Source organism: Octopus sinensis, linkage group LG4 (assembly GCF_006345805.1).
Source record: "Octopus sinensis linkage group LG4, ASM634580v1, whole genome shotgun sequence".
Lineage (NCBI taxonomy): Eukaryota > Metazoa > Mollusca > Cephalopoda > Octopoda > Octopodidae > Octopus > Octopus sinensis.
Window position 1 is genome coordinate 22,722,659 of NC_043000.1, and position 13,085 is coordinate 22,735,743.

General features: G+C 37.7%; 1 protein-coding gene across 2 annotated transcripts; it reads right to left on the bottom strand.

The window, feature by feature from the left end:
* Window positions 1-1,316: 1,316 nt before the first annotated feature.
* Window positions 1,317-12,624, bottom strand: LOC115211103 (probable RNA polymerase II nuclear localization protein SLC7A6OS). 2 transcript variants are annotated; one of them, XM_036501903.1, is made up of 5 exons: window positions 12,443-12,624; window positions 10,631-10,948; window positions 8,258-8,566; window positions 5,929-6,022; window positions 1,317-1,518 (listed from the first exon to the last, which is right to left on the bottom strand). In XM_036501903.1, the coding sequence occupies exons 1-5, from the start codon at window positions 12,599-12,601 to the stop codon at window positions 1,472-1,474; spliced, it is 927 nt and encodes a 308-aa protein (XP_036357796.1). In that variant the 5' UTR covers window positions 12,602-12,624; the 3' UTR covers window positions 1,317-1,471. The 2 variants fall into 2 exon arrangements, with proteins under 2 accessions (XP_036357796.1, XP_029635863.1); XM_029780003.2 differs by lacking the exon at window positions 1,317-1,518 and adding an exon at window positions 3,383-4,672 and having other exon boundaries at window positions 5,929-6,021; window positions 8,260-8,566.
* Window positions 12,625-13,085: the final 461 nt, after the last annotated feature.

The following is a 13,085-nucleotide window of genomic DNA, read 5'->3' on the forward strand; positions in this document are numbered from 1 at the left end:
AATTTCTGTGGTGGAGTGGGATCACAGTCTTGCTGGTAGAGATTTACAGGTGAAGACAACAGTAAAAGTGTACCTGAACAATGTATATACTTTTTTACTTGTTTCAGTTATTTGACTGTGGCCATGCTGGAGCACCGCCTTTAGTTGATCGAGCAAATTGACCCCTAGTACTTATTCTATTGGTCTCTTTCGCTGAACCGCTAAGTTACGGGGACATAAACACACCAGCATCAGTTGTCAAGCGATGTTGGTGGGGGACAAACACAGACACACAAACATATACATATACATATATATATATATATATATACACACACACACACATATACACATATATACGATGGGCTTCTTTCAGTTTCCGTCTACCAAAGCCACTCACAAGGCTTTGGTCGGCCCGAGGCTATAGTAGAAGACACTTGCTCAAAGTGCCACGCAGAGGGACTGAACCCAGAACCATGTGGTTCGTAGTAATCTTATCATTATTATTTTTTAAAAAGATATTTCTAAATACCCAGATATAGTTGGTAGCTTTAATTACCTTGGTGATCTAATTAGTGGTCAATATAAGTGCTTTGAATACATAGAATACAGAATAAAAATGGGGCAAAAAAGTTCAAGGAGATATTAAGTCTGTTCTTAACAAAGGGTTTCTCCATCAGAATGAAGGGAAGGTTGTATGATGCTTATGCGTGAAGTGTGTTCCTGCATGTCAGTGAAACTTGGGCCTAGCATCACCTTACTGGCACTTGAGCCCCATGCTAGTAGGGTGCTAAGAGTACCATCTGAGCATGATCGTTGCCAGAGCGGCTAACTGGCTTCCGTGCCGGTGGCATGTAAAAGGCACCATTCGAGCGTGATCGTTACCAGCGTTGCCTTACTGGCACCTGTGCCGGTGACATGTGTAAAAAGATTTGAGTGAGGTTGTTGCCAGTACCGCCTGACTGGCCCTCATGCCGGTGGCATGTAAAAGCATCCACTATACTCTTGGAGTGGTTGGCGTTAGGAAGGGCATCCAGCAGTAGAAACTCTGCCAGATCAGATTGAAGCCTGGTGCAGCCATCTGGTTCGCCAGCTCTCTGTCAAATCGTCCAACCCATGCTAGCATGGAAAGTGGATGTTAAACAATGATGATGATGATGAACTTAGAAAATCCAGAAACATACGAAGCAAGCATGCTCCACTGGATGTTAGTGTACATGAATGGTAGAGGACAAATGAACTGAGAGAAAACAGATATAAGAGAAATCAGAAGTTCTGTGCAAGAGAGAAGCAGCATGGATATGTTCATGATGAATATAGAATAGGGTAAATTCTTCTAGTTTTAAATATCATTTTTATTTTTGGTAATATTTCAATATAGGAGTATAAATTACAATGCTTAAGAACACAGCCAGTTAAAGATAAACAGTATTTGCATATAAAAAGATACACAAAAATGCAGTGTATTTGAGAAAAAGCAAGAATATTTTCATTATGGAACCAAGCAGGTAGAAATATAAAAATGGCTCTCTTCATAATCTTCAAAAAGGCATTTAAAAATGATTGATTGGTTGAAAATTAACCCCCAGTCACATGACTTGTTTATAGAGTTGTCTGCTATATCTGTGCATACAAGTCATGTGATGCCCACTGATAAGGGAAAAGGTAAAAATAATATTTCATGCTTCTGGAGATGAGTACATGCACATCTGTGTGAAAGACAGAATCAGAATGTGAACGGGTGAAGTAAACTTAGAGTCGTGTTCTCCTTATATAAAGGATGTGAGGTGAATTGTGGTGCTGGAGAAGACACACCTATGCTGTAACTGATTTTGTGCTTAGTTGGAGGTGAACACTTATGTGCTGAGGGTGTCTTCAAATGCTAGAGTCAGTGTGTCATCAAGCAATGGCGCAGGAGTGGCTGTGTGGTAAGTAGCTTGCTAACCAACCTCATGGTTCTGGGTTCAGTCCCACTGCGTGGCATCTTGGGCAAGTGTCTTCTGCTATAGCCCCGGGCCGACCAATGCCTTGTGAGTGGATTTGGTAGACGGAAACTGAAAGAAGCCTGTCGTATATATATATATATATATATATATATATATATATAAGTGTGTGTGTATATGTTTGTGTGTCTGTGTTTGCCCCCCTAGCATTGCTTGACAACCGATGCTGGTGTGTTTATGTCCCCGTCACTTAGCGGTTCGGCAAAACAGACCAATAGAATAAGTACTGGGCTTACAAAGAATAAGTCCCAGGGTCGATTTGCTCGACTAAAGGCGGTGCTCCAGCATGGCCGCAGTCAAATGACTGAAACAAGTAAAAGAGTAAAAGAGAAAGAGTTATAAGTGTTTTGACTGCTTCCATCATGAGACTAGAGCTACCCACTGATGTAGGTGACATGATTCCTGACACAAGAGCACAAAATTTGAGTCAGATATTCTGATCTAAGCCAGATGTATCAGTCAATGCTTGTTCATACAGAACTGAAGTTCCTTACTGTATTCAACACACCGCTTGTCTTCACCCTTGAACCATATGTAGTGGCTCACTTTCTCTAAGACTTTTGATTATTCCCTCAAAAAATATTTTCTTCCTTTGCAACTTGTCCAAGACATCTGAGGAGTTAGTGAACCCTGGTTCCAATAAACCCTCTAACGCCCTACCTCAAGTATTTTTTGCAGAGTTCAACCAGTTCATTGTACCGTTTGTTTTTTCTGTGAAATGCAACATCACCAATATTTGCCTCCCTTACATTATATGACGATTAAATAAATTCTAAATTCCTAAGGAATGAGTAAAAGTTGCAAGTGTGTGGTAAATATAAGGCAGAACAGGAGATAACTGTAAATATTCTTTTTTACTCTAAGCAAAAGGCCCGAAATTTTGGGAGAAGGGGTCATTCGATTAGATCGACCCCAATATACAACTGGTATTTAATTTATTGACCCCAAAAGGATGAAAGGCAAAGTTGACCTTGGTGGAATTTGAACTCAGAGTGTAAAGACAGACGAAATACTGCTAAGCATTTCGCCTAGTGTGCTAATGTTTCTGCCAGCTCCCCACCTTATTACGTTTGTATATTCTTTTCTACTCTAGGCACGAGGCCCAACATTTTTGGGGAGGGGGCCAGTCGATTAGATTGACCCCAGTATGCAACTGGTACTTAATTCATCAACCCTGAAAGGATGAAAGGCAAAGTCGACCCTGGCGGAATTTGAACTCAGAACATAAAGACAGACGAAATACCACAAAGCATTTTGCCTGGTGTGCTAATGTTTCTGCCAGCTCACCACCTTAACATAACTATAAATATTCGCAGGGTTGAGGGGTGATCAATGGTTCAAATGAGTATCTTCCCAGTTTTTAATTACATAGTATTTAATAGCATTTATCAATACCCTTGATTGTTAGAGTCACATAATTCAAATAAAAATATGTAGTTTTTTTTTTTGTTTTTTTAAAACTCTGTACAGGTGTGTGGCCCAGTGGTTAATATGTTGTCCTCACATCTTATGATCATAGTTTTGCTTCCTGGACCAGGGAGTGTATTGTGTTCTTAAGCAATGCAAAACAAGCCACTCAGCCATAAAAGAATTCCGGTGACAGCTGAAGTCAACTTGGTGTCTCATTCAGAAGAATGTGTTGTAATCTCAGTACTTAAGCATAATGAAATCTGGGTTAAACTACAGCTGTATGAGCTCTAGAACTCATGACAGACCCCTCAGAAATTTATACAATATCCAGCTTTATGAAAGAATGTTAATACACGTTACCAAGTGAACAGTATCTATCCGTGGTTTTTGTAGAGAGTTAGGGTCTTTGCCAACTGTACATTAAACCAGTGTTGAGCTGTGAATCAATGACTGTTTGCTAGTTACACCTTATTCACTCACTCAAGTGTGATTCACATTCAATAATGCATGTTTTACTCTCCCTCTCTGTTTTCTGAAGAGAAATAATAGTATTTCTACTAACAATATTGACAAATGAAATTCTTCAGATTTCTTCTGACTATAAAGGAGTTATATAAATGACATTGCTTTTAGAATTATGTACATGAACAGGACAATCATTAATCTACCATAACTGGTATTCATTTTAAATGCAATTATTCAGTATGGCCAATGAAGGAGCCTCTCAGCAGTCATTCTATATGCCAGAAATGGCAGTGAAATCTTTCATTTCACACCACTACTGCCTTGAAAAACGAAAGAATACATTTGATAAAGTAATGCCTTGATTGCTCTGAGGCTAAACAACAATAGAAATATTCTCTGTATAATGGAATTTTCCAGATGGACTGTTAATATTTTCTCAAAGATGTACAATAATTTTTAGTGAAATGAAAATCATGCTGAACAGCCCCATCAATATTTAAATATATACTTTACTGACCCAAGAGAAAGGAAAGTCAAAGTTAACCAATATACAACTTCGTCCTCTCTCGATATCAAGTTGTTGCTGACATTAATAATAGAAACAACGCTATTAAAAGTTCATTCCGTGTTGGTCTACGTGTTGTTCATTTGTTTTAACATGTCTTTCTTGTATTGTTCATAGGATCGTCCACCAATATTTTGTCCTTTACCCACTGAATATTCATCATCATCATCACTATCACCACCACCACCACCACCACGACTATCCAGATGCTTGTAATATTCCCGTTCTTCTTCTTCTTTGTCTTCTTCATCTGCAATGAATAATACTTAATATTGAAGACAAATAAAGCAAAAATCAAGTTCTTAGTAAGAGGTTATCACTATTTCTAGTAATTGTAACAAAGCTTAGTTCTCTTTGGCTTACTAAAAATTCAGCTTCAAAACTAGGGTTATTCACCAATACTGTCTATGCATCTATCATGAAGATAATGTTTCAGTCTCTAATTAATTTTAGTTAATATCAGTTTAAAGGTAGAGTGGCATTAAATGATAAAAATGCTGGACAACTAACCTAGGATTATAATAAAATTTTCGTTGCATCTTGCAAAAATTTTAAGAAAATAAAAATAAGAAATAAGTGGAAATTTTACCGGTGAGTGTGTTAAATTATAAGGCACAAAAAGAAAATGACTCTCCCCAGACACAACAGAATATGCTTCAACACACGAATTCACATAAAGAATCTTGCAAACCAAATCCAAAAACGAAAGATAAGTAAGTTATTTTACTAAATTCTTTGTTATATTTAAAACTGATTGAAAGAAACACAGAGCATCTCAAAATAAATATGGTAACAAAAGGGTTAACAAATGATTAAATTAACCCTTTTGATACCAACCCAGCTGAAAGTGCCTCTGGCTCTGTAGTACAAATGTCTTGTTTTCATAAGTTTTGAATTAAAAACTTCCACCAAACCTTAGTCACAATTTACGTTCCTAATACTAGCTTAATGATAACTAAGTTCTGTTGTGTCTGGGGAGAGTCATTTTCTTTTTGTGCCTTATAATTTAACACCCTCACCAGTAAAATTTCCACTTATTTCTTATTTTTTATTTTTATTTTCCGAAAATTTTCGTTGTGTCTTGCAACCTTTTCAATAGTCAAGACTATTGAAAAGGTTGTAAGATGCAACAAAAATTTTAGGAAAATAGTAATAAGAAATAAGTGTGAATTTTACTGGTGAGGGTGTTAAATTATAAGGCACAAAAAGAAAATGACTTTCCCCAGACACAACAGAATATGCTTCCACACACGAACTCATAAAGAATCTTGCAAACCAAATCCAAAAACAAAAGATAAGTTATTTTACTAAATTCTTTGTTATATTTAAAATTGATTGAAAGAAGCACAGAGCATCTCAAAATAAATACAATAATGAAAGGGTTAAGCATCAAATGTCTATGAGAGTCCAGTAGAATAAAATAGAAACCAAAGAGGTTGACAGATAAAAAAGGTGACTGAGATCTGCTGTGTTAAACTAAACAATTTAAAACACTTAATAACTTACCCAGAAAACATCTTTCAATTCGGTGTGCCAACATATCCGCTTGTTTTTCGTCATCAGAACAAAGACCAAAGTTTTCATAGCCGTCATAATCATCTAAAAATACAAAACAGAGGGAACAAAATTAATAATACATGGAAACATATCTGGATGATTCTATCAACACAATAAAAATGGGGAAGCATCTTTTGTGGTCATTACATTGGTTACAAATGGCAGAGAATTACCTGAAATCACATCAAATTATTTTAAAAAGGAACGATGAATTGATAACTGGCCCCTTGTTGGTTATGACAACGAGGGCTCCAGTTGATCTGATCAATGGAACAGCTTGCTTGCGAAATTAACTATGATTTCACTTGACTGAGCCCTCCATAGACATGCATACCCATAACATAGTTCTCAAGGAGTTTCAGCATGACACAGAATGTGACAGTGAGGTCATTGCCAGTGCCGCTGGACTGGCTCCTGTGCAGGTGGCACGTAAAAAACACCATTTGAGCGTGGCCGTTGCCAGTACCGCCTGACTGGCCCTCGTGCCGGTGGCAAATAAAAGCACCCACTACACTCTCGGAGTGGTTGGCGTTAGGAAGGGCACCCAGCTGTAGAAACTCTGCCAGATCAGATTGGAGCCTGGTGCAGCCATCTGGTTCGCCAGTCCTCAGTCAAATCGTCGAACCCATGCTAGCATGGAAAGCGGACGTTAAACAATGATGGCATGTACTACTAATTTTTGCTAGCTGAGCAGACTGGAACTGTTGAGTCAAGTGAAATTGTAGTTGTGGCCGATGCCAGTGCTGCCGGACTAGCACCTGTGCTGGTGGCACATAAAAGGCACCATTTGAGCATGGTCAACGCCAGTGCCAGAGGCACGTAAAAAGCACCATTCAAGTATGGTCAATGCCAGTGCTGTGTGACTGGCCCTTGTGCCGATGACATGTAAAAAGCACCATTCAAGCATGGTCAATGCCAGTGCTGCCTAACTGTCCCCAACATAAAAAGTACCACTTGAGTGTGGTCAATGCCAGTGCCGCCTGACTGGCTCTCATGAACCATTCGAGTGTGGTCAATGCCAGTGCTGTCTGACTGGCCCCCATGTAAAAAGCACCATTTGAATGTGGTCAATGCCAGTGCCACCTGACTGGCCCCCATGCCAGTGGCATGTAAAAAGCTCCCACTTACACTCTAGGAGTGGTTGGTGTTAGGAAGGACATCCAGCTATAGTAACCAAGCCAAATCAGACTTGAACCTGGTGCAGCTCTCCGGCAGCCTGTTCTGGTCAAACCATTCAATCCTTGCCAGCATGGAAAATGGATGTTAAAGGATGATGAAAATGATGCTTATTTTTAGAACGACACTGTAAGAGAGGCCAAATCTGGCTAGTTTGAACACAAAGCAGGTATAATATTCGGTTTAAAAAGCTAAAATGATAATAGGCTAGTTGGGGTTTAAAAAGCTAAAATGATAATAGGCTAGTTGGGGTTTAAAAAGCTAAAATGATAATAGGCTAGTTGGGGTTTAAAAAGCTAAAATGATAATAGGCTAGTTGGGGTTTAAAAAGCTAAAATGATAATAGGCTAGTGGGGTTTAAAAAGCTAAAATGATAATAGGCTAGTTGGGGTTTAAAAAGCTAAGATGATAATAGGCTAGTTGGGGTTTAAAAAGCTAAAATGATAATAGGCTAGTTGGGGTTTAAAAAGCTAAAATGATAATAGGCTAGTTGGGGTTTAAAAAGCTAAAATGATAATAGGCTAGTTGGGGTTTAAAAAGCTAAAATGATAATAGGCTAGTTGGGGTTTAAAAAGCTAAAATGATAATAGGCTATTGGGGTTTAAAAAGCTAAAATGATAATAGGCTAGTTGGGGTTTAAAAAGCTAAAATGATAATAGGCTAGTTGGGGTTTAAAAAGCTAAAATGATAATAGGCTAGTTGGGGTTTAAAAAGCTAAAATGATAATAGGCTAGTTGGGGTTTAAAAAGCTAAAATGATAATAGGCTAGTTGGGGTTTAAAAAGCTAAAATGATAATAGGCTAGTTGGGGTTTAAAAAGCTAAAATGATAATAGGCTAGTTGGGGTTTAAAAAGCTAAAATGATAATAGGCTAGTTGGGGTTTAAAAAGCTAAAATGATAATAGGCTAGTTGGGGTTTAAAAAGCTAAGATGATAATAGGCTAGTTGGGGTTTAAAAAGCTAAAATGATAATAGGCTAGTTGGGGTTTAAAAAGCTAAAATGATAATAGGCTAGTTGGGGTTTAAAAAGCTAAAATGATAATAGGCTAGTTGGGGTTTAAAAAGCTAAGATGATAATAGGCTAGTTGAGATTTTTCCAGCTTACCCTCATCACTGTTTTTTTCATTAGGGTCGTAGAAGTGGGGATCTTCGTCAGGATAGTCATTTCTCCAGTTGTTTTCGTCATTGCTGTCTGAATCTTCCTCGACATATTCATCAGAATCAGACAATCTGTCATCCATCAAAATCTGCTCATACAGTTCAATGGACGAGGTGCTCTCAAGCCAGCGATAATCAAATCCCGAACGGTTTATATAATACAAATCATACACATATTCTCCGTTTGTGGTGTAATGTACCTTTTCCCTTTCCATGGGGACTGAATTGCAGGTGACAACATCCTTCTGCTGGGGCTGAAAGATAAGCAAGAAAACTACTAATGACTCGAAAACTCATCAAATGATCAAATACAAACTTTGACAATGCTTTACTAATCAAATGGAATTTTCAATAAAGCTTTAATATGGAAATACTAGAATGTTATACAAATTAAGATATTTATTATTTTGTTCTTTTACTATTTTTACTCATTAAATTGTGGTCATGCTGGGGCACAATGTTCAAGGGTTTTAGTGCATATATAAAACCCCCAGGATTGGACTTTTATGTATGGTTGAGTTAATCTACATTAAAACTCACAAAAGTGGAGGGATATATATATATATATATATTGATTGATTGATTGATTCTAGTTTCAGCTTATGAGCTGTGGCCATGCTGGGGCACCGCCATTTATATATATATACATATAAATTTTTTTTGTAATGTGATAAAAAAGCAAGGCTGTGTAGATTTTTATATATATATATATATATATATATCATCATCATCATTTAACGTCCATTTTCCAAGTTAGCATGAGTTGGACGGTTCGACTGCGGTCTGGTAAGCCAAGGAGGCTGCACCAGGCTCTAGTATGATTTGGCAGTGTTTCTATAGCTGGATGCCCTTCCTAACAAGGATAAGCATATTAAAAGGGGTCCATGGGGAAACTCATTTAAATGAAAGGGGTCTTTGGTAATGAAAAGGTTGGGAACCACAGCCATAGGAGGGCACAGCTCTTGAATGCAGAACATCACCATCATCATCATTTAATGTCTGTTATCCATGCTGGACGGTTTGACAGCAGCTAGCAAGCTGGAGAGCTACACCAGGCTCCAATTGTCTGTTTTAGTATGGTTTCTATGGATGGATGCCCTTCCTAATACCAACCACTTAACAGGAATTTACTGGAGTATTTTACAGGGCACCAGCACAGGTGCTGTTTACAAAATTAAAGGTAGGTAACTCTGAAAGAAGATTAACTCAATCACTCACTAAACTGAGTCCAACATTGGGATTGATATAAATGCACTAAATATGTAGAGAACAAATGTTTCATTAATTTCCAGTGCTTAGTTCAAGGCGAATGATAGATTGCCACCAGTATTTGACTGGTACTTAGTTTATCAACTCTAAAAAACTGACAGGCAGAGCTGACCATAGCAGGATTTGAAGCCACAAACTAAAGAGTCTTAGTGAAATAATACAAACCATTTTGCCCAATAGGCTATCAATTTTAACAAACCCAAAATATTGATTTCAAATTTTGGCACAAGGCCTGCAATTTTTGTGGAGTGGGTAAGTCACTCATATCTATCCCTGTGCTCAATAAGTACTTATTTTATCAACCCTGAAAGGATGGAAGGCAAAGTCAACCTTGGTAGAATTTAAACTTAGAATGTGAAAATGGACAAAATGCCGCCAAGCATTTCACTTGGTGTGCTAACGACTCTGTCGGTTTACTGCCTTCTATTCCCCAAATATTAATTTATAATATAGTTACAGAGCCACAAATTTCGTGGGTACTGTTCATTGTCGTCGTTTAACATCTGTTTTCCATGCTGGCATGGGTTGGATGGTTTGACCGAGGATTAGCAAGCCAGAAAGCTGCTCTAGGCTCCAGTCTGATTTGGCAAGGTCTCTACAGTTTGATACCCTTCCTCACGCCAAACTCTTCAAGAGCATAGTGAGTGCCTTATATGTGCTACCAGCATGGGAACCAGTCAGTCAGAACTGGCATAGGCCATGCTCAAATGGTGCTTTTTACATACCACTGGCATGGGTGCCAGTCAGGTGGCATTGGCATCAGTCACACTTGAATGGTGTATTTTACATGCCAGTCAGGCAGAACTGGCATTTCCACACTCAAACGGTCCCTTCTACATGCCACTGGTACAGGCTTAATTGATTAAATCAAATTCTATATACTTAATTTTATTGAGCCTGGAAGGATGAAAAGCAAAGTGGATCGTAATGAAGTTTGATTTGGAAACATAAAAAGGATGAAAATTCAATGGTGCAAAGTGACATTTTATGTAACATTTGTTAAACCATGATGAAAGAAAGAAAAAAAAAAAGACTAATGGAAAACTCACATTTGCAGCAATGGGGACCACATCCTGTTCAATATCATACAGAACATATAATTTGTCACTGACAGGGTCAGTCTCAGTTTCTTTGGTAGCATCTTGCGTTTTTTGTGAAGTAGTTTCATCGTCAACATTTACAGAATCAATTGTATCCAATTCTGGGCTCCTGTGTTTTGAAACAACAAAATATCGTTTGTTCTTTGATGATGCCTGGGAAATGGTGCGGCTTCTAACAGTAGGATCCTGGCAAGCATGACGTTTATATTCTTTCTCTAGTTTTTCCTTCTTGATTGCTTTACGAATGTGCTGTGAAATAGCATCTGTCTAAAAGAAAGGAAATATATATATATATATATATATATATACACACACAGATATACATATACACACACAGATATACCGTATTTTAACGGGTATAAGGAACCCCTAAATTTTTTAGGCTTAAAATTTTGAAAAAAGGTTTTGTAAGGGATTATAATATTATCCATTTATAAGAAACTCCCATATTTTTTAACCTAATTTTTGACAAAAAAGGGTTACTTATACACGTTAAAATATGGTATATATATATATACACATTTATTCACTCATTGTACACTGTACTTGGTGTTTTGCTTACTTAGTGCCAATAAATATAAGAGGAATCAGAATAATACTCACCAAAGTGGAGGGATTTTCTAACTTTGAAGTTATGATATGTAAAAAGGGTTAATATCTAGATCCGCACCCGGTGGGAAAAATGGAAACGAAATGTGTAACAGTTGTAAGGCATCGTATATTAACCGTAAAAAGTACCCCAGTTCAGAACTGTAAGTCTTGGATTAAAACCTGTGAGAAATAGAGCTAAACCACCTTTAAGGTACACCTTACCGTATTGAAATGGAACACATTGGGTAACATAGCCCTAGATTCAAAATACCCTTCAAAAGAAGGGCAAGATAGTTACGCTTTGAATAACTTTGATCGTGGATCGGCGCTTCTTCGTTTCCATGTCTCCATGAAAGTGAAAGTATTGTGAGAAGTCGCTGTTTTCCAGCACAAAAACGGAAATAGTTTCCATGAGTGAAAAGTTAGAGTTTTATTAAGATAATAAATGCAAATGATAAACGGACCAAATACCTATTCCTTTACTACCCACAAGGGGCTAAACACAGAGGAGACAAACAAGGACAGACAGACAGACGGATTAAGTCGATTATATCGATCCCAGTGCGTAACTGGTACTTTTTTAATCGAGCCCGAAAGGATGAAAGGCAAAGTTGACCTCGGCGGAATTTGAACTTAGAACGTAGCGGCAGACGAAATGCCGCTAAGTATTTCGCCCGGCGTGCTAACGATTCTGCCAGCTCGCCGCCTTAAACGGATCAAATACCTTTAAATAATTGTTCAAACACGATCTGATCTATTTCAATAGTGATAGCAGTGGTTTGAATTAGATTTTGAACAACACGCAAATAATATAGGAGATCAATGAAATGCAGAAAGAAGTTTGTTTTCTTTGCGAAAATGTATGTTTATACATACATCGGTAAACTGCATGTTAACATGGTATTTTGAATCGAGGGCTATGTTACCCAAACAGATCCATCAGTGTGATGCGAATCTTCAGTGAGCTTTATTTCTTCACCATAACAAGGACAAGTAAATTATGCCTTTTACTTTCACGGAGACCTAGAAACGAAGAAGGGTCCATAGCCAACCTAAGTTGGGGGCTGACCAGCGACAAAATAATAACAACAAAACCTGCCAACATCGATGTTTGTGTTTAGGCCTCACAAGAAAATCACATGGTTACAAGTTTTATTCGAAAGATCTTACCTTATCAACAACAGTTCCGGCAAACTTTAATTCTGTAGTAACAATATCCTCATTAGGTGTATTCACATTCTCAATCAAGCGATTCTTTTTACAAGAAACAACAATATTTTCCAAAGGTCCATCGGAAATACGACGTTTCACACGAATAATCGCCGCCATGATTCTAAATTTGAATTCCGAGAATTCAGGAAGGGAGATAACTTCAATTTCTTCCCATCACATGGACGCGTAGATTTTCATTTATAACATAGGAACGTGGGTACTACTTGAGAACAGTGGTCCCGGTGCGCGCACTCGCATACTCGCTAGCTAGTCACGACTAGTTGATCATTACTTTGTGTTTTTGAGTGTTATTTACTTTGTTTAAAAAATTATTCACTTTGTGGGTTTTTGTGTTTTATTTACTTTGCTAGGTAGTCGTTGTAGGATCAACTAGCTAGCGCTGATGCGCGACTACGCGAGTGCGCGCACTGAGACCACTGTTCTCAAGTAGTACCAGGAAGGTGTACATCTTTTAGAACATTGTCATTTTATAAGATTTTGCTGACAATTTTTTAAATTAACATAAACGTTCATTTACATAAAAGAAAATTACAGGAGAACTTTCATCTAATTCTCCCAAATCTTTCAGTTAAAACTATTG

Coding starts and splice junctions, on each gene's coding strand:
- LOC115211103 (XM_029780003.2), bottom strand. CDS start 12,601: ATGGCGGCGATTATTCGTGTGAAACGTCGTATTTCCGATGGACCTTTG. Junction 10,949..12,442: donor CCGGAACTGTTGTTGATAAG/GTAAGATCTTTC, acceptor CCTTTCTTTTAG/ACAGATGCTATTTCACAGCA. Junction 4,673..5,928: donor AATTGAAAGATGTTTTCTGG/GTAAGTTATTAA, acceptor TATTCATTGCAG/ATGAAGAAGACAAAGAAGAA.